Raw genomic sequence first — 23,399 nt, forward strand, 5'->3', positions numbered from 1 at the left:
TATTTATGAGCTTTGCTGCTTGATTATTTTAGCACAAATCCTGTGGCAGGAGTAGAAAAACTGAGGTCACTTCCCGCCTGTTCTCTTCACACACACCTCATGATCTTCAAACAATGAGACCGTTGCCGTCCGGATATTGCTTAGTGTTGTCTGACGTCGGTGCACAGTGAGCACCGCTAATGGGTTGATCATGACATGGACTGCTTTTCTACACAAGTACAGTAACGTGTCAAAAAAAAAAACAATGAACAAAAAGCATCAGATTAATACAATATGCTAAAAAATAAGATGTTCTGTAGTTTTATGTGCGTCTCTAATAGTTTTTATAGCACCAGTGTGATGATTTATAGCACCAATGACATACAATCATCAACGTTCTTGGGATTATAGTGATCCATACGTGTGAAAAGACCAAAATGGAAACGAAAGACTTCCAAGTGCTTTTGGCACAGGAGTAGTGAAAGTGAGGTGAAGCTGGAAGCCGGCAGCATCTGGGCAGGCAGCGTCCCTGGATCGGTGTTATTGATCAGCAGCTGCCACAGCTCTTCCCACAGCTTCCTCCTAGCGATGAACACCCGCCGCTCAGGGCCGCCACGCCACAGCGAGAGAACTGATCACGACACAGGTCCGCTAAAAAAGGGAGGAAAAGGAGTTTCAGTGTGCGTCTTGAGCGCACCAGCGCAGAGTGCACGGTGCAGGGGAACCCCCCACCTCTGAGCAGCTCTTCGTGTGCACACACAGTCCTCACACAGATCTCCTTGTTGATGACGTACACCCGCCTCAGGCTAAATGAAAAGCACAGAGGTCACGGTCAGGCTGGATGCGGGCCTGTTAAAGGAGCAGTTCGCTCAAAGCTGTCATTAGCAGCCATGGGCCTCAACAGATTCCAGATAAATGAGATCCAATAGGATGTTTAGCTCTTTGCAAATCTGTTAAGAGACTTGATTACATGTGATCCAATAATTTTTAATAGTATGGGTGGTTTTTGCGAGTAACTGAGAGACGTGTTGGCGTTGGGATAAAGGCTGGGCTCCCATTGCTGAGTGCTTTCAGGTCCTACCTGTAGAAGCAGAGGCTGTTCAGGCACTGCTTGCACGGCTTGTGAACGGAGTAGAGTCTTGTGCAGGGATACTGCTCCTCTCTGCAATCTGGAAAACAAATCATTCATCGTCTTGAAGACGAGGCGACCTCAATCCGATCCCAGCTGACTATGGGAAGGAGGCGGGGGGACACCCTGGACCGGTCGCACAGGGCCGAAAACAAATCCTCTTTGACGTCTCCAAACAACTGATTCTTGTGATTTCGTTTACGTTTTCTTACCGAGGGGGCCGGGCTCGGTGGGCTCTGTCTCGAAGTCGGTTTCTGGTGACCACACGGAAAGCAGATTCATAAAAGAGTTTTGTCGACACAGAATCGTGACCCAGACCGGAGCGCGCATTCAGCACGTGTACCTGATTTTTCTGGACGGATCACTGGCTCAAGTTTCACCTGCTGCTGGTAGGTTGCAGGGAGAGATTCATGATTGTCAGACTCTGGACCATCTAAACAAGAGGCACTATTTAAAAAGGCACTGATGATGAAATAGTCATGAAGAACTATTCGTATCGTGATGAAAATACTTTACCTGGGAAATAATCTGGCCCATAGTCCTCTGTGAGGTCGGAAAATCAGCAGGAGAGACAAGACGAAAGAGCCAGTTACTCCCAAACAAACACACGGGCCATAAAACAGAGTAGCTGCACCCCGAGCTGAACAACAACAACAACATTCAGGACTCCATGTGTGAGACGTTTACAAATAATAACATGCAGATGGGTCAAAGTGCGATTAACGGCATGGCTTTGTGGGTGGTAAACAACAGATGGGGGTGGGGGGGTGGGGAGGAAGTCCTCGAGGCTCGGTGACGCATCAGATGGCAGCGAGAAATCATGAACAGGCGTGCAGCGCTCGGACACGAACCGACGGCGAGCTGCGGCGGTCAGGAGCAACGTTCACTCGGTGAACTCACCCAGAAACGGGAAGGGTTCCTGGTACTGGGCCTGGGCAAGCAGCACAACTGTTGGCATTCAGAACAATCAAGGGATTAGTGGAGGCGGGCGATGAGTGAAACAGAACACATCCAACGGGCTCTCTCTGGATGATGCGAGCGTAACGGAGAAAATGGAGAAGATGCTCATCAAGCACAAGAGCTGAATTCATTGCAAACAAATAACTTTAAATTACCTACTTGATCATTCATCTTAAGCTTTCCTGACACTTTGATATTTTTTTTCCTCTATCTGGGTTTTTACACAGCTTTACATGCGGCCATGGACGGATGGCTGGACGGACGGATGGCTGGGCGGATGGATAGCACACATGTCTTGAATTGAATTAAAAGGCCTGTCAGGCCTTAGCAGAGGTATGTGCTGTACTGAGTGCCTCTCTAATGAGTGCTGCCCCCTGTGGCTGCCAGAAACCGTAAATGGTAAACAAGAAAAAACAACAAAGTGTAACAGCGGGGCCGCGGGGAAGAGCCAGGAAACTGAAATGAGTGGGCCTTTTACCGCATCTATTCCACCAGAACGTGTCTTTTATTTAAACAGTATTGTTTAAAAGCGACTATGGTGTAATGTTTGCCCACAACTGTTCCCTGCCTGAAACCAGGAAAATGGAAAAATGTTAAAATTGAGCGTAAAACCTTTTTTTTTTTGCCATTTTTGAAGAGAAACTATATTTGTGAAATGACTCAATAATGTAATTGACTTTTAGTGTAGATTATTTAGCCTTATTTGCATGTTTTTGGTGGTGCAGGTCTCTGTGTGTGTGTTGGCTCTGCGATAAACTGGCGGCTTGTCCAGGGTGTACCCGCCCTCAAAACATGCACCTCTTTGGCCTCTTTCAAAACGGCCCTAAAAATACACCTTTTAGGGGGACAGAAATGGAGATAGTCATCACGACTCTCTCCGGATCAACCCCCCCCCCCCCTTTTTTTGTCCACCTACGTTGCACATATTAATTGCCTTAGTAATTTATTGTAATTTATGTAATCCATTGTCATTCATTGTCATTTTGCATCAGTGGTGTAATTTATTATAGATTAATTGTTAGTTTGCATCGGCGGTGTAAAATCATTTTATTTTTATTTTTCTAATGTTACGTTGCATCAATTGAGTTATTGAATATTGGTTTTATTTTTATTTGTATTGTTAAATTTGTATTGTTAATTGTGGATGATTTATGTACGAAGGACTTTCAACGGAAAAAAGACCGCAAGGGCTTTTTTGAAATGCTCCTCTTAGACAGGATGTTTGACTTTATTTGTACTGTAATACATGCTACTGTGTGACTGTACTTGTACTCTAACATTCTATCTAATAAATATATATATATTCATACCCCGCCTCTCAACCGTAGACTGCTGTGATAGGCTCCAGCATGACCCGCAACCCGGTAACGGACAAAGCGGTTCAGAAGATAAATGAATGAATGATTACAACATTCCTTTATTATCGATTTCCATAATGCTGTATGGAAATAAATGATCTGAAATAGAGCATTTAGAAGAGGAAGAGGAATACGATGCAGATTATTATTAGGACTCTTACCTGACATGCAGATTATTAGGAGGACTCTCATGGCCGCTCTGGGAGGTAGTCTGACTGGAACACTGCAGGGCAGATGAGGTGAGCGTCAGCAGACAAACACAGAGCAACACCGGCCACTTAATGTTGGATATGCCGCTGGTCTGCTGAGCACTTTTCTCCTTTCTTTCCCCCTGCCCTCTGTCACCTTCCTCTGCCCCCCCCCAGAAAGCGAGGGGAAGAAAACTCAGGCAGCAAGAATGTGGCACGTTTGCCTTCCTAAGAAGAATCTGTTTTCCTCCTTTTCCTCGCTGCAGCAGACGTTCTCAGGGCCGCATTCCAGGAAAAGAAACCGAGGACCCCTCGACCCCACCCATCTCTCTGAGTTCGCTTCACCCCCCCCCCCCCCCCCCCTGCTCTTTCTTCTCCGCTCCACACGAGCCAGTTAAAATGGTGCATCCGTGTTTTTCCTGGACAACTAGTCGACCAGATGATTCATTTCTGTTGAGATGTCACTGAAACTCTCGACTTGACAGTCTAAATCCGTTACCATGGCTTCATGCACTGACTCCACTACTTGTGGAAACTGTGACCCCCCCCCCCCCCCCCCTGCTGCTGCTCTGGAGGGCAGCTCATGCACACCTCACTAAGCATCTGACACTAGTGGAGCCACACAGGAAGTGGAACATGTAGTTAAGACACTGTGTGCATGAGTTGAGCATGTGTAGCAATTAATCTGTGACACACGCACACACACGCACGCACGCACACACACACACATTGTTGTTGTGCATTACAGCAACTATCAGAAACCATATGTTCACAGTACACATCTGGGAGCCATTACCCCCCCCCCCCCCAAACTTGAGACCCCACCCCTCTCACAAACTCACCACCGTGCACGCGCGCACACATACACGCACGGACACATTTGCGAGTCTTTTTGAGGACGGCAGCAGGAGATGTAATTTTATTTCTATGCCGCTGTAATCTGAATAAACGAGGATCGATGATCGCCTTATCGATGCGCCCTCATCGACCCCCCCCCCATCCTTCTTTTCTGTTTTCATTCTGGCAGGCTGTGAGGCTCCTCCTCCTCCTCTCCGGTGAAAACACAGGACCACATGTCTCCACACATCCATTAATCACACGCGCATTATCCGCATTTATTTTTCAGGCCCGGTTTTCTAGCAGTTACCAGCTTTTGATGGACTGTCTGTAAATCACAATCACCCCATCTGTCTGGTTTGTTTTTCAGTTTTCAATAAAGTTAAAGTAATCTGAGACAATGCGTGAACAAAACCAATGTCAAAGGTAGGCAGAACGCACCCGGAGACTAACAGTTGTAGACAAAATGTTGTTTCCGACCTACCTCAATATGATGCGCTTTCGCTCCTCGGCTCTTGTGCGTCCTCTGACCGCTGGAAGTCTCGCAGCGCCACATTGATCCACCCCGCATCTGGAGTCTCCTCCCCATCCTGTCCCGGCCCCCGGCCCCCGGCCCCCGGCCCGGTGACGGATCCTCAGCCTCCATCTACGACCGTATTTATTTAAACTTCAGGTTGTTTCCCATTTTATCCAACTCCGTTTGATCACTTCTAATAAATTCTTGAGAGAAAATAGTCGATATTTATTCTTCATAAATGTACAAACATTACAGATTACATTTAAAAAAATCCTTATCACTTTCTCAACTTATTTTGGATTAAGTTTTTTCTATTCAATTAATATTTTTTTTATCTATATGTTATTTGTGTGTACACACATATCTGTACGGTGTCCTTGAGTGTCGAGAAAGGCGCCTTTAAATACAATTTATTATTATCATATTCTAACAAATTAAACTACCTGACTTAGTTAAAATTAATTTGCATCTCCCTCAAAACTGACGACCAACTGGCTTGAGTAGCCTGGAACAGTCTCCACAACGCAAGTACTTTTAATGAAGTACATTTTATTGCTGATCAGTACTTTTAAAAGAAGTTCAAACTTTGAAATCAGGATTTTATTTTTACTGCTTGAACACACACACACCATTCGTAATAAGAGCTAGGATGTTAACCTAATCTAACCATCCTAAAGAAGGATTCTGCTTAGTTTTCTCGTTGTTTTTGACTTGTACGACAGCGACATCTACAGCACCTCACCCGAGCGGGGTCGGCATCAACAGAGGAGTGTGTTGCGTACCATCAAATCAGCACAAGCGTAAATAATGGACCAATCAAAATACGCATGCATTTCAGCTCTTTATTTACCATCAACATAAAAAGTGCGGTTGGAAAGTTGAAAGATCTGCGAGAACATGATACGCTGCACGACCAAAAAGCATCAACAAGCGATAAAACCGTTTACGAATGGAAGCAGTGTTTTCTACTTTAATATGCAGCATCACGTCTCGCAAGCAAAGAGTTGTAAATAAATATGCTATGTTACATGTCAGACACACACATTCATACTGTACATGTGCGTTTGCAACACCAAACCCTCCAACCACGCAACGTTTCCCCGCTACAGTCGGTCAGCAGTGTGTGCTGGACGTGTGTTCTGGCCCTCCAGACCATAAGAAGCATTTTTTACGAACGGATTTATTATTTATTCATGGAGGGAAAGTTGAAAGAGGCCAACCGAGCTTTCAGACGGCAGCGGCCCTCTTCTCCTTGTAGGTGGCCATCATCTTCTTGATCTCCGCTATGGCCTTTCCCGGGTTCAGGCCCTAAGAGGAAGATGCAACAGTTGAGGAGCGAGAGCAACGACAATTATTATTTTGAAATATATCCACGTAAAAAAGGAGAGCCCTGCTGTTCGTTCAGAACGCGAGCTACGTCGTCGCATGGTGGCTGCGGAGGCGAGTACTCGGATTACCTTGGGGCAGGCCTTAGTGCAGTTCATGATAGTGTGGCAGCGGTAGAGGGAGAAGGGATCCTGCAACTTGGACAGGCGTTCCCCTGTGAACTCATCTCGTGAATCGATCATCCAGCGATACGCCTGACACAAACGAGACACAAACTCGTCGCCTGCTGCATGGATTTTAAGAATTCAACCAGATGCTAAGACTCGATCTTAAAACGCACCTGCATCAGCACCGCGGGCCCGAGATACTTGTCTCCGTTCCACCAGTAGCTGGGGCAGCTGGTGCTGCAGCAGGCACACAGGATGCATTCGTACAGGCCGTCCTGGTGGACAAAAGAGTCTCAGCTTTTAGACGGGGGGAACACCGGAACTGTTTCTATCAGCGTTCCAGCAGAACCCAGAGCAGCCGCGTGCGTACCAGCTTCTGTCTGTCCTGCACAGACTGCAGGTACTGCTCCTGCCCTTCCTTTGACTCGTCCCTCTTCTTCAGGTAGGGTTCAATAGACTTGTACTGGGCATAGAAGTTACTCATGTCCTGCAAACACAACGGTACGATCCATGAGCCAGGCCGGACAGAATACGATGGGGTGGGCTTGTAGCTCTGAGTCCATAAATGAAGAGACTCAAATTATTATTCTAAATATCAGCAACTATATTTGTTGATGCCAAATACATACCGGTATATTCCCCCCCCGGAAAAAGTCAGCTTTGACTAAAAGACATTACCGTGTTTCATTGTCACTGATAAATGTTAGAGTGAAGAACCTAATTCAGAGCTTAACATGCCTGACCCTTACAGCTTCGGGACCCATCTGGAGTCAGTTTCCCTCTTTGCAGCTTCAAGTTTCTTATTTGGAAAGCGCTGCAACAATCTTTGGCTGTTTCTGCAGGAATCTTTAGAATATTCATCCATAAGAGGATTTGAAAAGCCAAGCTCTGGTCTTTGATTGGGGGTCAGGGCAGGCCCGTCAGGTTCTTCTACACCAGATTCACCGCACCACATCTTTACGGGCGTCGCCTTGTCCCAGCGGGGGGGGAGGGGGTCATGCCGAAACAGAAAAAGTGTGGAACTCTCCCGTTACCGAGTCAAAAGGGTTGGTGATTTCTATTCACCACGCACCGAAAACACTTGTGATTTGTCATCTTGTGCCTTTACTTGTTGTTGTTTGTAAAGATTTGTCAACAACACAACAAAGCTGACCGTGGAGTATCGAGGAGGGAAGGCAGCTCTACGCTTGAATTAACGGAGCTCTTCAGAATGACCCGTTTTATTTTGTGTCCTTATACTTTTGTCCATATATGGTCGCTGATGTTGGTGTAAGTTGTGTTTATACGGTCAACATTACTCACCGGCACCAGGTCCTTCACCACATACATGTGGGGCAGAGGATAGATCTTAGTGGGTTTGTTAATGTTGGTGTCAATCTTGTCGAGACAAGCAAGTGTGTTTCCTCCATTAATGTTCATTGCACACGAGCCACAAATACCTGTATTTGGAGGGGGGGGGGGAGAGAGAAAACCTTAAATTCAATTTTAAAGTATATCAGAAGACAAAATCTTTTTCCGACCAAAAAAATGTTATGTAACTGTTATTCCTTATCAGTTGGAGTACCAGTCATGGGAAAAAAAAATACTTAAAACAATGAAGAAGAAAAAACCAAAAACCAAACCGACCAAACAAAACAATTAAGGAAAAAAAATAATAAAAAAAATAAAATAAAATAAGCTAATGCTTCATCCTACTCCTTTTTGGACATGTTTGGTTCGTATTATTATTGTTGTTTTGACTTTGTTATTGTTGGTTTGACTAGTATCATTGTTTTCGGTTTGTTTGTTTTCTATTTGTCTTTTAATTTGCATGTTCGAAATAAAGCATTCAAATCAAATCAAAGGAACATTTAGACATAAGATAGATTACTAAATATGTAGTAAGCTATATTTATATACACACTTAATGTGTTCAAATAATTGAATACCTATGTAAAGCAGGTTGTTTACGTTACGCACCTTCTCTGCAGGAGCGCCGGAAGGTCAGCGTGGAGTCCATCTCATTTTTGATTTTGATCAGAGCATCGAGAACCATCGGGCCACAGCTTCATGAGAAACAACAAAACATGACAATGAGTTCTGACGGCGAAGACAAAAAACAAACAAACCGCAAACTGGGGCGCGATCAAGCTAAGAAAATCCATCAAGATGTCTCTCGAAAACGTAAGAGGATCAAAGCAGAGGCTCAAATGAAGGAGGTGGACGGGTACTACGTCAGGCTATTAAATTCACCTGAATGCTGTTCTCAAATGTGTTTGGCTATATGTATATTTTTTTTAACCTTACCATGGAATAAGCCTCCACCAGTTCAACTAAGCACGATCAACTGATGATAGTAAACAAATAAGAGATATATTAAAAAATAAAACCTCAATAAACAGAGATTTGCCTTGAAGTTGATACTTCACTTAATACTTCTGCTCAAACAGAAGTATTAAGAATTGTACAAACGTAATGCCCTTCAATACGTCAATATTAGATAATGAGTATAATCATGACACCTTTGGTGGAACCTCAATTACACTTTGTTCCAGCACAGAAAGGAGCACTCGGGCCGCAGCGTCGTTCGCTCCCCACAGAACTTCCTCACACCAGCTAGAAGCTGCAACACCTACGCGTCGAGGTCGATGTGGTACGTCTGCATGCGGGGTTTGTCTCCCGGAGTGTCTGGGTCCCATCTGTAGACCTGGAACCTTTTTATTCTTGGTTCTGCTGCTGGAGCTGCCGCTGCTGCTGTCTGGGCGTACCTCAGCGCCTGATGGAAGTCGGCAGGGAGAAAAGCCAAGATGATTTCAGCACCCTGATGTTACCCTGTGTCACTTGGGTCTCATTTGTTTGACAACACAAAAAGTGTCAAAGCTTCTTTTTAATGCAACAAGAAACTGGACAAGCTAAAAATGCGAACTTCCAAATTTACTCTTGAATAAGTTTAACTACAGTTGAGAATCAGGACTAAATTAGCAACCGCTAACGAACTTCGACCTCAAATTATAGACGGAGCCCACACGTCAAAGGGGAAGGTGCTCATTGTTGTGACGTTAACACCGAGGTGAGCCCAGAAATAGTACCTGAGAATAATTATTATTATTATTATTGTAACGGTTTATTCGTTGTAATGAACTCCAACATACCACGAGTGATGCAGGGAACCGGAGAGCCAAAACTCCACAGCGGCTCAAGGACGTGAAGGCAGTAGCCGACATTTTGGATTTTGTACGACCGCCGGCAACTCCTCTGGTGACGTCAATGCGTCATGCGGCCGAAGGAGCGCGCGCCTGATCTTTTTGTGTGTTTTATTGATACGTATTTTAAACAAACAGCATATCATTTTTTAAATGACATCTTATGGAGTGAAATAGCCAAAATAGCAATATGTCGACCTTGATTGTTAACAAGTGAATAACTACGACGGAGCATCAGGGCCACGCTAATAATTTTATTTTTTACATTACGAGATTAAAGTCGTAATATTACGAGAAAAAAATCGTAATATTACGAGAAAAAAATCGTAATATTACGAGAATAAAGTCGTAATTTTACGACTTTAGTCTCGTAATGTACAGGGTACAGTTCATTTTCTATTTTTAAATAAAGATTTTTTCTTCAATCTTCGTCGCATCAGATATACTTCCGGGTCGTTCGGGCAACGCATTTACAGGCGGAGACAGACTGAGGTCACTTTCTTTGTGTTCTGTGTTTTGAACAGAAAGATGGTATTTCTGACGGTATCTCGCTGGATCAGAAACCGCGGACCTGACAGATACTGGAGAGTTCAAGAAGTCCTCAAACATGCACGGGTAAGGACCTGACTATTTCCTGGAGGAAAAGGTGGCCCCTCTATAACTATGCTCAGGGGGTTGTCCTGGTTTGTAGTTCAATAATATGGCATGTTTAACTGGAGAACCAGTGACTCGTTTGTTTCCGTTTCCGCTGCAGAGAGATAGCCGATGCTGCTCGATCCAATTAGAAAGATGTCTCATCCGCCTAATTTAATATTAGCAACAATACTGATGGTCACTTTGCTGAAGTCATCCATCTTTGCCGGTTCCTCCAACAGCACTTCAGAGGCAGAAAGAACCGCTGCTTCAGTCTGGCTGTCCGGGCGGTCAGAAGAGCTTTCGTCTACTCCACTAAAGCAAGGTCGATGAAAAAAAGCATCATGAGAAAGGTAAGGCTAATCGCTCCATCAGCAAGAACGCAGATTACCGTCTGAGAGGTGCCGAAGCATCTCCTGATTTTATTATGATGATGGAGACTTTGTTTTCCTGAGTGTATTTGGTGAGAATTGAAATATATGCCAGTGCAACTAATTATATTGACTTCTGGCAAAAAATGAATTAGCATATTCTGCAGAACAGCACTCAAAGTAATTTATTAAATGTAATGTGGCTTTAACTATTGCAGCTCTGGATCTCACGAATTGCAGCAGCGTCACGAGAGCACGGCCTGAAGTATCCCGGCCTTATGCACAACCTGATCAAGGTCGGTTGTGTTGAATGTGTTATTACAGTATCGTGCCAGGCCGCTTTGTCCTCTCTTCTGTTTACATTTTTTCTCTCTTCCTCCATACAGAGCAGCGTTCAGCTCAACCGACGTGTAATCTGTGATCTGGCGATTACAGAACCTCGGTCGTTCCTCTCTCTTGCTAAGCTGGCCCGGGCTCGGCAACAGGAAGGCTTCCGGGCAGCATTGGGGGACGGCACCGAGCCCACCGGTGTCTTTTCCCGCGTTGTTGTGCTGCAGTAAAGGACTGGACACAGTCGCATATTTTTTGACAGCGGTCTTGGATTGTGGAGATGTTTATTGAAGAGTCAACCAGACGCATAAACCTCCTTGCTTCACAGCTTTCACACAAGTTACTTTTGATGTAATTATCTGATTCATTATTTGTGTTATTGATCACTATACCACTGTGTGCCCCGAGCTTAATGACCCATGAAAATGTCCCATTTTGACACCTAAATGAGAACCTTTCCTGACTTGAGATTTTCGACAAGCAACATCAATTTGGTAGAAGAGAAAAAAGTATTTATCACGGACTCAGTTGGGCAGATTATTTTTAGTGCAGGGCCAAGATCCCTGACCTCAAAGAACAGTTTCTCTACTTACAATGTTACCCTGAGCCCAGGCTGCCATTGTCTTTTCCAAAGTGCTGTTATGTTTTTGCTCTTATTAGCTGACAGTGCTGGCAATGCTACCTTTTATTTGAAACTTATTTTCACACTCTCAAGTCTTCACAAAGGTGTTTCTACTCCATTCATGGTGTTGATATCGGCAAAATCCTCCAACAGCCCTACAGGTTACCTCGATTGAGGGGATAATAATTTCCTTAAATGTTCTTGTGTTTATCTTAAACAACGTTGTGGGCTTTCCAGAGGTTTGGAAGGCGTAATGGATTTTTGTCTGTTGATATGTTCTACTATATATTGTTGTTAAGATGACGTGAACGGTCTCATTATTAAACACTTTGATAAATATTGTGTTGCCTTGATTTGATTCTCTATACAGAAATAGAAAGTTCTACTTTAAACATTTTCAACCTGTGGTTCAACCACAATAATCCTGATGCAACTCAGGCGCTTTCCTGTAAATCGCGTTTTTCTGTGTTTCGCTGCGGCTTCCGTACGAGTATGGGCGGGACTAAAAGAACGACCTCTACGTACTGCTGGTTGGGACAGCCAATCAGAGGAAGGGACACTACGAATCAGCCAGTCCTGGTTGCTGTTATTGAGATTCCCTGCTGCGCATGCGCAGCAATATGCGGCGTGACACGCATGTGGAGGAAGTGCTGTTGCTCACGCTGTCGTCTCGTCTCGTCTCGCTCCACGCAGGACCGCCTGAATTGCACGTTATTTGTTCTCGTTAACATGTCGTGGCTCTTTGGCCTCAACCGGGGCCCGCCTGAAGCGCCCCCCGGACTCCCGGTACAACCCCCGCCGCCCTCCGGGGGGTCCGGCGGCGGTGGCGATAAACCCAAGGACAAATGGAGCAACTTCGATCCCACCGGGCTGGAACGGGCTGCTCAGGCGGCCAAGGAGCTCGACAAGTCCCGTAAGTGTTTCTAGACGGCTTGTTGTCATGGCGACAGCGACGGGACCGCGCGTGAACCCTGCTTATATAAATACGTTCATGGCGCACCGGCTCATGGTGATGGTCACTTCAGATGTAGCATCAATGAGCCACGCCCTCATAGCTATCACGCACGCACGCACACACACACACACACACACACGCGTATTCTTGTACTTGCATTCCTTGTCAGCATTAGCTTGTTGGTCTTGCATTCATTTTGGTTTAGGTAAGTGGGCTGGGTTCAAAGGTCACCACCTTGCAGTTTGACCTCCAACCCACAGTGATTGTTTTATCAGGTTTAGGACATTTATTCTGCCTAAAAATCTGTGTATGAGAGTTTATTATCAGGACTCTTATTGTTATAAAGATCAATTCAATTCAAGCAAACGAGAACATGTGTCCAAGCCTTCTGATTAGTACTGAGTGTGTCATCATTTAGAGGTCAAACGGTGATCTTGGGGGACATCTGTCCTCACTTCCTGGTCTCACTGCAGGACACGCCAAAGAAGCTCTGGGTTTGGCCCAAATGCAGGAACAAACCACTCAGATGGAGCATCAGAGCAGAATGAAGGTACCAGAGAGGGTTTAAATCATAGTGCTGGGAGGACTGGGATGGTTTAAGGGAGAGCTGTCAGCGTTGCACGTCTTCACATCCCAGTTAAATGACTTTTGTCATTTCAGTTTGCAACAAAAAGACTTGTAGTAAATACTGCTTGTTAATCAGATTAAAGGTATTACGGATTTCTTTGCGTCTGATTCAAACTGAACATAGTTTGGTTGCACCGAGTTGAATGTTACTATGAGAAATGCATAAGCGCTCGGTGTCGGTTTGGTTTTCTCCCGTCTCTCTGACAGGAGTACGAAGCAGCAGTTGAGCAGCTGAAAGGAGACCAGATCCGCAGCCAGGGAGAGGAGAGGAGGAAAACGCTGAACGAGGAGACCAAGCAGCATCAAGCGGTAACGACAGGGAGGCTTAGCTGCAAGCTGTGAACAAGCTAACATTCTTAGCTGAGTTGTTGCTCTTTTCCAAAACAGAGGGCTCAGTATCAGGATAGGCTCGCCAGACAACGATATGAAGACCAGTTAAGGCAGCAGGTAAGATCATCGCCTGCATATGCTTAAAAAAAAAAGAAACCGGTGCCGGTAGATGCCATCCCAAAATTATTACTTCTATATTTTTATTTAACAACAGCAAGTTCTAAATGAGGAGAACCTTCGCAGACAGGAGGAGTCTGTGCAGAAGCAGGAGGCCATGAGGAAAGGTAGACGGCGCCGCCGTGACCCCGGGAGGCAGGATCTTTGGTGATGTTCAACTCGCGCCCTTTTGCGCCCTGTTGTGTGACGTTTCTAGCGACGGTAGAGCACGAGATGGAGCTCAGGCACAAGAACGAGCTGCTGCGCATAGAGGCAGAATCCAAAGCGCGGGCCCGCGTGGAGAGGGAGAACGCTGATATAATCCGCGAGCAGATCCGTCTGAAGGCTGCGGAGCACAGGCAGACGGTCCTGGAGTCCATCAAGTAAGACGAGAGACGACGTAATTGAAACGGTCATCAGCGTACCGGCGTTGTAAAACAGGGCTGATGCCTTACTGACCGATAAATAGCCAGAAGGCACGAGTCGTGCTTGACCTGCGCTTGCTTGCAGGACTGCAGGTGCTGTTTTTGGAGAAGGGTTTCGTGCCTTTGTGTCGGACTGGGACAAAGTCACGGCCACGGTGAGTCTCCATTGATGACCGGAACCGCCACGCACCATTTCAATCGAATTCAGTCCATTTAAATGCTTAATGAAAAATGATGTTCTTCATTCATGAGGATCAGATCCGTATTGTAAACATTGTTTTAAGTGTTGCGTAACGGCTCCGTCTCCAGGTGGCAGGTCTGACCCTTTTAGCTGTGGGAGTTTACTCTGCCCGGAATGCAACGGGAGTGGCCGGACGCTACATCGAGGCCCGGCTCGGAAAACCGTCACTGGTGCGGGAAACATCCCGGTTCACTGTGGGAGAGGCCATCAAGCACCCAGTGAAGGTAGCCCGGTGAGGAACGGCCCCATGCTGTGTTGCAGACGCTTTGATAGTAATGTTTCGGGGACCCCCCCCCCCCCCCCCCCCCCCCCCTTACCCCTCTGTTCAGACGGTCAAGCGGCTGAAGAGCAAACCTCAGGATGCGCTGGAGGGAGTTGTGCTCAGCGTAAGTGGACTGAAACGCGCAGACGAACCCGAGTTCCATATGTTTACCAACCACTTTTCAAAAACCGGCAGCCTTCCCTGGAAGAACGTGTGCGTGACATCGCCATAGCAACAAGAAACACGAGGCAGAACAATGGCCTGTACAGGAACATCCTCATGTATGGGCCCCCGGGAACGGGCAAGACTCTATTTTCTAAGGTAAGCCCGAGCACGCCGTCGTGGGCGGAGCTTCGTCTAACTGTGAGGCTTTTAATTTTTTGCGTTGAGCAGAAGCTGGCGATGCATTCCGGCATGGACTACGCCATTATGACCGGTGGGGACGTAGCGCCCATGGGGCGCGATGGCGTGACAGCCATGCACAAGGTGTTTGACTGGGCAGCCACAAGTCGCCGTGGGTACGGTAACACAAACGGGGGTGGCGCGGCGCGTGGATCAATCGATGGATGAGTTATCGGAGCTTTCTGTCCCATCAGACTCCTGCTTTTTGTCGATGAAGCGGACGCATTCCTTCGCAAGAGATCCACGGTTAGTATCAAGTGTCTGACAGAACGTGCGTGTTCCTTTTTATGGGATGTATTTTCTTGCCTTTCGTGAAACGATGTGTGCAATCTTTGCTCTCGCAGGAGAAGATCAGTGAAGACCTCCGAGCTACTTTGAATGCATTCCTGTACCGCACCGGAGAACAGAGTAACAAGTACATATCGGCGTTACGCGCAAACATTTGGTGTCCGGAGGTTTTATGGGACGAACCTTCATTTGGTCTGATCTGACCCAACTGTGCTTCGTTGCGCCGCGTCTTCGAGCTCCTTGGTTTTGATTCGTCTGCTGCAGGTTCATGTTGGTGTTAGCCAGCAACCAGCCAGAGCAGTTCGACTGGGCTATAAACGACCGCATCGACGAAATCGTGAACTTCGCTCTGCCGGCGCGTGAAGAGAGGGAGAGGCTTGTGCGTTTGTACTTTGACAAATATGTGCTGGGGCCCGCCACTGGGGGGAGACAGTGAGTCCCATCCTTTTGTGCTAAAAAAAAACAATGCATTCGTTTCTTTTTGTGTCCCCTTCATCTATCGGTTTGTGTGCAGGAGGATGAAGTTGGCTCAGTTTGACTACGGTAGAAAGTGCTCTGAAATAGCAATGGGGACCGACGGCATGTCTGGGAGAGAGATCTCCAAGCTCGGCGTGGCGTGGCAGGTCTGTACCTTTTGCCCACTGTGATAATCTGTGTGGAATAAAGTCAACACAGATCCACCGTGACCTGGATGACTGGGAATCTTCAGACTATAATAGTCCCTCATTCCCTCACAGGCAGCAGCGTATTCCTCCGAAGACGGCGTCCTGACAGAGGCCATGATTGATGCTCGAGTGGATGAGGCTGTCAAGCAGCACCTTCAGAAGATGGACTGGCTGCACGGAGAGGAGGCGGCTCACAGTCTTACCCCACCTCCGGCTGGGGCAACAGGCGGTGGAGGGAAAGGGGCTTTTACCCTGCCTGTCAGACGGGCGTCTCGGGCTGAGGATGCGAGCGCTGCGGTCCGCGCGTCACAAGAATGTGAAAACACAGCACCTCTTCCAGACAAAGACCAGTCAGCAGATGGCCGACGCACCGTCACCGCAGGACGGGACCGTCGGGAAGCTGTAGCGACAAGAGAAAACAAGAGTGGCTCCTCGCCTCCGAAGGATGGAACTCCAGTTTGAATGTGTTTAAAAGGGGAGCCCCGCCCCTTTAACTGGTATCAGTTTATACATGATCATCTGAACTGTCTGACGTTTGTCTGTTGGTGGGAGAAAACTCAACACTGTGAATGAATTACTACGCCTGCGACTGTCATTCTAAGATCATGTATAAATCAGAGTATCACAGGTAGAGCGCTCAGTCTCAATAGCGCTATACAAATGTGTAGGTTGGAAAGATTAAACGGAACTTTTTATCAACTAACTGGTGTCTTGGAACTTTGATTTAATTTAATACACTTAACTGGAAATCACTTTAATTTAGAAATATATGCAGGCGCAGTCTGTGTCCCTTGTTATAGTCTGCATTGCTGTTTATCAGTTATCAGTAGGCGTCGGCCACATGCCACGCTCCAGGGAAGACATCGGGTCCTTGAGTCAATACATGAACCGAAACCCGAAAAAAAAAAAACATTTCCAGAACAATGTTGCATCTCTTCCCTGCATTACAGAAGATATGTGGTTACTCCAGATACGGTCCAGCCACACATCAAAATCAAACGCTTTGCAGCATCTTATTGATCTCCTGATTTTGCTTTACATTTTGGCCACAATGAAACTCAGCTCGTGTTCCTTGTCCTGCATGAGGGTGAAGTTGCAGCCTGTCTGCTAGATTCAGTTTGTGGTTTGTTCTCCAGCATGCGTTGGACAGACTGTTCTGTCGATAACTGCATTTACAATCAACAGGAACTCTTGTTTTCTTGACGCCTCCCAAAAGTTCACAGAATGATCACATGAGGAAGACGGGTAACCTCAATTAAGATCTGGTGAAACATATCTAAATTAAACTACCTTCTTAAAAAAACAAATCAATATGAATAGAAAGAATCGTGCAGTGTTTCTCATAGATGCTTCTTTAGTGGACTCTGCAGAAAATCCAGGCACTCTGAGCCGAGCTCGCAGTTTGCAAAGAATAACAAAGCTTTACATTTTTACAAATGGAAAAAACAAAACACTACGCCCCTGAAAAATAACATGAGTATGAGTCAACACATTATACTGGAAATATTTCAGAGATCTTTCTAGGATTCTCTAGCCCCGTTGTTAACTTAAATATAATCTACAACCAAAGGTCGCACATAAACACAAAATCAATTCAAAGATTCTCCACATTTACAAGGTTCCAGATCAGAAATAAGTCTGGCATGTATGCTCTATAATATGCACACACACACACACACACACTCTCTAGAGGAAGAAATAAACAGCATAACGAAACATTTTTTGTAAAGGAGTCGTTCAGTCGGGGGGGGGCGTTGCTCTGCCTGAGATCTGCTCGAGTTATTTCACAGAACTGGGATTGAGGGAGGATCCTGGCTGAACCCAGATCCAGTGCATTAAAGGCAGAACCAATCCAGCGAGTCCGTCCAACAGCAGCCATTCCCTTGGGTCCAGACCCAAAGCTCTGTGTGTGTGTGTGTGTGTGTGTGTGCGTGTGTGTGTGCGTGCGTGTGCATGTGCATGGCTGTGTAGGCACACAATGCACGCGCATTGCAGATGGTTGCGTCTGTGCCCAGATATGAGTTTTTTTTGTTCTCTTGGGATCTGGGACATTTACTGCAGGTCAGTAAAAACAAACGGTGTGAAGAAAGGTCTTGCTGCTTTTCTCCTCAAACTCCTGCAGGAGCTCATCGATGTCGTTCTCCATGTCGTCGGTGTGCTGGATCTGCAGGGGGAAAGGGGGAGAAGAACCACGTTGAGAATTTCTGCCTCATCTATTCCCTCCCCCCCTTTCAGGAATACACAGGGTGGAAAGGTTCTGCACATTTTAAGACAACTTAAACATGAAACAGATTTACTGCATTATTGATCATCATGACTCAGTGTCTGTATCGTAACCAGTTACTGTCAGCTACTCACACATTGACACAGCTCACAAATGAGGAAGGCGCCCAGCGTGGCTTCTTCCTGGTTATCCTGAATGTCTACATTGATGACGTGAACAATCTGCATAGTCTCCTGCTCTCTTGAATTTAGATCTGGGGAGAACATCACAATCAGCAGAAGTTAAAGAAAGACCAACACAAATGTGAAGTTCAGGGGCCCCGAAAGGAGCCGGGTTCATTCGTGACATCTTTTAGGAAACGCCTCACCCTCTAGCACCTGGTCATAGACTCGCTCCTCACACGTTATGACCAGATCAAATTTCTCCTTGCAGCTTTGGAAGCGCTCCGGATTCGACTTGATGCGCCTGTTGCGGTCGAGCATGTGCAAGATGCCGTTCTGCGTGTATCTGGAGAGTCGGGAGGTCAAGGAACACAGAAAGATTCCAAGGCAACACAATCACAGCAGCGGGGAAGGATTATAGTCCCAAAGGCACAGAAACATGTCTGCAGACGCTCAAAAACCATGTGTGGAACACGGATATTACCGCGTATGAATGAGTAGGACAGAGTCTTTGGATCAAACTCTAGCACCACCTGCTGGTTTCAGAACGCATAACATTCCAACAGTGGCCATTAACGGACGGGGAAAAATGACGAATGTAATTAGATGGCTAAATTGTTAAAAAAAAAAAAAAAAAAAGTTGACCTTTTAAATGATTTTGTTTTTATTTTAGGCTGGATGAATTTAGATGACCTTCCAATGGAAACAGTTTTGTTTCTGTCCAGCGCTTCATTTGAGAACCGACACCTCGGTCTACTAGACCACGGCCTTCCCTAAAATAATAAATAAAAAAAGACCAACCACCATTTCAACTCGTCTATAACAATGACCTATATTTTCAAAAGTAACAAAAATACAGTCGTTTTGAGACAGTATTTACAAATTTATGCAAAGAGCTCCAGTACGACTGGCAGAGATGATGCTGCATGCAGCGAGACACGACCTCTGAACCCGGGGTGGGTTTATAACTCAGTTTTATTTATCGGCATATTTATTTTATCTGATTGCTAATACTGACTTCCCTTTTTGAAAACCTTATTTACACATTTAGCACAGTAATATCACTGAATCACATCCTAATAAAGCCAAATTAACCTGTCGCGGACCAGCCCTACTTTTAACCTATTCTTATTTACTTTTTATTTCAAGCAGTTTTGTGGCCGAAGAAAAACAAATAAAATGGATTATAAAGAAAAAAGCTGTACAGGCCATAACAGACAAACAATTAGGCATATGTGATGCTCGAAATGGAGCGGGGAGAAGCAAAACTTATTGAACTCCATCCCAATCAGTCAAATATAAATGTACACAAAAACTAGAAGCAGCTTCCTTTTCCAATCTCATCAAAATAAATCTGACCTGATCTTCAAATGTATAATTTTATTTATTTTTTAAAATTGTAAACAATTTTATGGAGGAACGGCGCTGAATTTTTCAGCATTAGCCCACAGGATGAGCGTGGCTACAGATATTTTTGCTATTCGTCAATGAAGACGCACCAAGTCAGTACGACCCAAAAACGACGTGAACGACCGGCGTGTTTAGCGGCGCCGTGGTGAGAACTCACCCTGGCTCAGGTTGTCGAGCCCCTTCATAGTTTGTGCAGCTCAGCTCTGAACCATCAACTTTCCGTCGGGGAACTCAGAAGCGAAGTCTCAGAAAACCAGCTCAAGTACTCTATCGCTGGTTTTAATACTACGCTGCATTACTTTAATTAACGCCCACTTATGACCACTGCGTTTGTCCGATAAATGAATTCTCTTGCGGGTTGCTCCATATTTTCAGCAGCATTTCAGCTAAATAAAACAATCAGGTACCCGACTCCCAGACGCAGGAACTAAAGTTAACATGTGAGCAGCAATTTAAACCTGACCGTCACACACCCTACTCGGCTGTTTTGTGGTCGCAGTACTCGCAAGATACCTGCTACACACCTTGTATTTGAATAGCTTGTTTAATACAACAATGTGCAACACGTTCATTATACCTGCATGCGATCTCCCCCACCGGTGAAAGTCCTTCTGCGGCGCCGCATTTCTAACACGCAGACAAGCAACGTGGACCACGTTTACTTCTCTGGCTCTGTGTGTTGCATAATTAAGCATGTGTGTGTAGAAGTGAGTGAGAAGGGGGGGGGGGGGGGGGATACAGTTCCTTGTCCTTGCGGACCAAGTCGTTGTACATCTGTACATAAGTCGTTTTGAAGTCGTACACATTCGGCTTATCCGGGGCAGGACCGGGCAGCTTCACGTGAGAGCCGGTTCCAAACGAACGCACGTCAAATCCACGTTTGCTGCAAAGACGACAAGGAGACAACAAAGTTACAGCAGTTTACAGAAAGGGACCAACACTCAGTCATGTCCTTTCTTTTTTGCGTGCCCTCGGGAGAACGCAAGTCAGATCTTCTCCCATACATGAAGTAAAGCGGAACACTGTGGTCCCAGGCGGACTCAGCATAATGCCCCCCCCCCTACTGGCTGAATTTAGAAATGCAAGGTCTTCCAAACTAACAGCCATTGAAGACTGAGTGGAGAAGCGCAAACCTAAGATTTACAACATTTCCAAATGTTGAGGGAATGAAGGGTTTAAGGTGCACTTCTTCCCTTCCGGTATGTTCCCTAAAGGGGGCGCTATTGCCCACATGTGGGTGGGGGGGAAACCCCAACGAACTTGGAAGTGAAACCTCTAAATCTGTATAAGAAATTAAACTTTGGCTTTAAAACAACAACAACAAACAACTGGCAGGCGGTCAGGGAGCAGGGCCGCCTAAAGGCGGCGATGGAGTCCGTCGTTAACCGCGCTGCGGCCCGGCGGTGCGTCATGTCACCGAGTCCGGCTCACGAAACGACCGGACGCCGCACACACTTCGCTCATTCCACGGCCTTGTCCGGCGTTCTCCTCTTTGCGGCGGCTCATCTTTACCTGAGGATACTGTGCGCTTCCATACTGCGGTTCTGGTTGCTCGAGCACACAACCGCTACACGCAGCGTGTGGCTCGGCATCGCGATAGCCGGGCCGAAACACGAAACTGGTTAACAGAACCTAGTAAATATAGTTAGTTTAATCCCTGTGATTAAAAATAAATAATGATAAGCAAATACAAAACTCTCTAATGCAGTAAACCGCTAAAAAAAAAAGCTTGTTGACGGGTGCCGTATGACCGGCCGTGGCTGCCGCGAGTAGGAAGCTAAAATGGCGGCTCCTCACGGGACGGGTCGGGCTTTATGTTCTTTCAGGGCGGAGCCTCTACACGCTGTATGAAGAATGCTACGACGTTAAGGTGACGTCATCACGCTGGTGGAAAACATTTCTTCGTGTTTGAAATTCGTGTTTTCAGGTACGAGAAGGCTCGGGGAAATCTTCCAGCTCTTTGTGATTGTTTACATAAATTGATATTAATTTAATTCACTTATTTCCAATCGATTGAAAATACATTTTGGATTAATCGAATTACACTTCAGAATAAGATTGATCAATGTAGTAAAAGGGAGAGCATCTGGATCATCTTTCAATGCAATGTTTAGGAAAAATGCTAAAAAATAATTGAATGCTTTCCTTCATCCAGACACATTTAAAATAAATAAATCCATTCTATGCTTCCTCACCCTTCTGCCATATTTAATCAAAAATCCATCCAGTAATTTCAGGGAAATAGATGGAAGTGATGACAAAAGCCTTGTCTCACAGTCAAAAGTAAAACCATTCCTGGACCTGCTCCCTTCATCTGGTTCCACTCCAGTACTTTCTTCACTGCTCGTTTTTAATCTACTTAAAGACAGAAAACCCAACAAACAATGATGATCTATGTGATGTGGCTCAGTATAGTCTCCGTGGCTGTTTAATTACGCTCATGAACTTCCTTCCTCACTGAGAAAGTTATAGCAATAGGCAAGCAAATGAAACGCACCATAACCTTGAAAATAAAAAATAAATAATGTATATGTGTCATTATTGTGTGATGCATTATGAAAGAATAAACACTCAAAGGTCTGGTAAGTTTTATACATCCAATGCTACATGCTGTACTGTATGTTGTAGTTGCATGATAGCGGTTGTGTATTGCCCACTACTGGTTATAGTTTATGAAATAATCATGTAAGTATTTCATCCATCTGGACAATTATAATAAGCAAAAAAGCTCAATCATGGGATCGAAGCCTATTTTGTGTTTGGTGGTTGACTTGCACCACTTAGCAACAATTTGTGTTCATGAAAACTCATGCGCTCACAAAAAGAGAACAATAAGGACAGCTGTTAAGTATTACAAATCTCCTTGCACTCATTTATTCACTCAAAGCAGGAGGTTCTAACTCGAGGTTCTTGGCACAGTATTTGGACATTTTACAACATTTTGCTTTGCCTTTTTCCAAATGGAATGAACGCACACTGTTTGCAGGCCTTGAGGCAAAACTACATGGTGGGATGATTAAATCATCAAAAAGAGGAGCCAATAGTTGCTTCCTCGCCAAAAAAACAGGTCTGTCTGGACAGTTTTACAGGCTGCACAAATACAAAATCTGCTGTTCCCGATGTGCTAAAAGAAGGTCGTTCTGGGTATTGCTGTATAAAAGCTGACAGACTCGTCCACAGGCAGCCTCAAAGATCTCAGACAGAAATAGAAAACAGGTCAGAAACAGTTAGGAGGCCTTGAAAAATGGCAAACATTGAAATTATAAAGTGAGACTGTAATAATTGTTAAATTTAGGAAACCACATTAATGGCTAAAATCCATCATCGATATAAAGTTTAACATCCCATCGCTTACATTTACACATTGTCAGTCTTTGTGCATCCAGCATGTGTTATTATGCGTGCTATTTTAAAATGGTAGGAATAAAATGGAAAATGTATTATTATGGCAATACTTTTAATTAAGAAGTATTTATTGGGGATTCAGCGCAATAACGCCGGCATGTCAAGAGAGCTACTCAGCAAACAACTGGTACCTTTATGGCTGACGCATAGGAGGCAAACTGCAGCGTCATTATCCCTGACCTGCAGCTCCACCAATCCCTCAGAGGTTTGCGCGGGTTTAGTTTGTGTGATCGGCAGCTAACAGCATTT

The 23,399-nt window shown here is 45.4% G+C and overlaps 5 protein-coding genes across 5 annotated transcripts; 2 read left to right on the plus strand and 3 right to left on the minus strand.

Annotated features, from left to right (window-relative positions):
- Positions 1-526: 526 nt before the first annotated feature.
- Positions 527-3,618, minus strand: mfap2 (microfibril associated protein 2). Its single transcript, XM_068742860.1, has 8 exons — positions 3,588-3,618; positions 2,009-2,056; positions 1,625-1,651; positions 1,452-1,532; positions 1,321-1,362; positions 1,061-1,148; positions 712-785; positions 527-630 (listed from the first exon to the last, which is right to left on the minus strand). Exons 1-8 carry the CDS (start codon positions 3,616-3,618, stop codon positions 527-529), a joined length of 495 nt encoding a protein of 164 aa, XP_068598961.1.
- A 2,178-nt stretch (positions 3,619-5,796) lies between these two features.
- sdhb (succinate dehydrogenase complex, subunit B, iron sulfur (Ip)) lies at positions 5,797-9,693 on the minus strand. The gene is made up of 8 exons (XM_068742205.1): positions 9,593-9,693; positions 9,077-9,216; positions 8,421-8,506; positions 7,764-7,900; positions 6,832-6,948; positions 6,635-6,736; positions 6,426-6,548; positions 5,797-6,276 (listed from the first exon to the last, which is right to left on the minus strand). Exons 1-8 carry the CDS (start codon positions 9,662-9,664, stop codon positions 6,196-6,198), a joined length of 858 nt encoding a protein of 285 aa, XP_068598306.1. The 5' UTR covers positions 9,665-9,693; the 3' UTR covers positions 5,797-6,195.
- Positions 9,694-10,128: 435 nt separating this feature from the next.
- On the plus strand, positions 10,129-11,929 carry mrpl20 (mitochondrial ribosomal protein L20). Its single transcript, XM_068742740.1, has 4 exons — positions 10,129-10,258; positions 10,519-10,629; positions 10,866-10,943; positions 11,034-11,929. Exons 1-4 carry the CDS (start codon positions 10,172-10,174, stop codon positions 11,205-11,207), a joined length of 450 nt encoding a protein of 149 aa, XP_068598841.1. The 5' UTR covers positions 10,129-10,171; the 3' UTR covers positions 11,208-11,929.
- Positions 11,930-12,328: 399 nt separating this feature from the next.
- Positions 12,329-16,645, plus strand: atad3 (ATPase family AAA domain containing 3). Its single transcript, XM_068742897.1, has 16 exons — positions 12,329-12,512; positions 13,028-13,104; positions 13,389-13,490; positions 13,569-13,628; positions 13,726-13,795; positions 13,885-14,050; positions 14,178-14,247; positions 14,402-14,557; positions 14,663-14,719; positions 14,791-14,916; positions 14,989-15,113; positions 15,192-15,243; positions 15,342-15,412; positions 15,550-15,717; positions 15,800-15,908; positions 16,023-16,645. The coding sequence occupies exons 1-16, from the start codon at positions 12,329-12,331 to the stop codon at positions 16,410-16,412; spliced, it is 1,983 nt and encodes a 660-aa protein (XP_068598998.1). The 3' UTR covers positions 16,413-16,645.
- A 641-nt stretch (positions 16,646-17,286) lies between these two features.
- On the minus strand, positions 17,287-21,500 carry ssu72 (SSU72 homolog, RNA polymerase II CTD phosphatase). Its single transcript, XM_068742206.1, has 5 exons — positions 21,258-21,500; positions 20,485-20,628; positions 18,542-18,681; positions 18,309-18,427; positions 17,287-18,114 (listed from the first exon to the last, which is right to left on the minus strand). The coding sequence occupies exons 1-5, from the start codon at positions 21,335-21,337 to the stop codon at positions 18,013-18,015; spliced, it is 585 nt and encodes a 194-aa protein (XP_068598307.1). The 5' UTR covers positions 21,338-21,500; the 3' UTR covers positions 17,287-18,012.
- Between the last annotated feature and the right edge of the window lie 1,899 nt (positions 21,501-23,399).

Source organism: Brachionichthys hirsutus, chromosome 8 (genome assembly GCF_040956055.1).
Source record: "Brachionichthys hirsutus isolate HB-005 chromosome 8, CSIRO-AGI_Bhir_v1, whole genome shotgun sequence".
NCBI classification, from domain to species: Eukaryota; Metazoa; Chordata; class Actinopteri; order Lophiiformes; family Brachionichthyidae; genus Brachionichthys; species Brachionichthys hirsutus.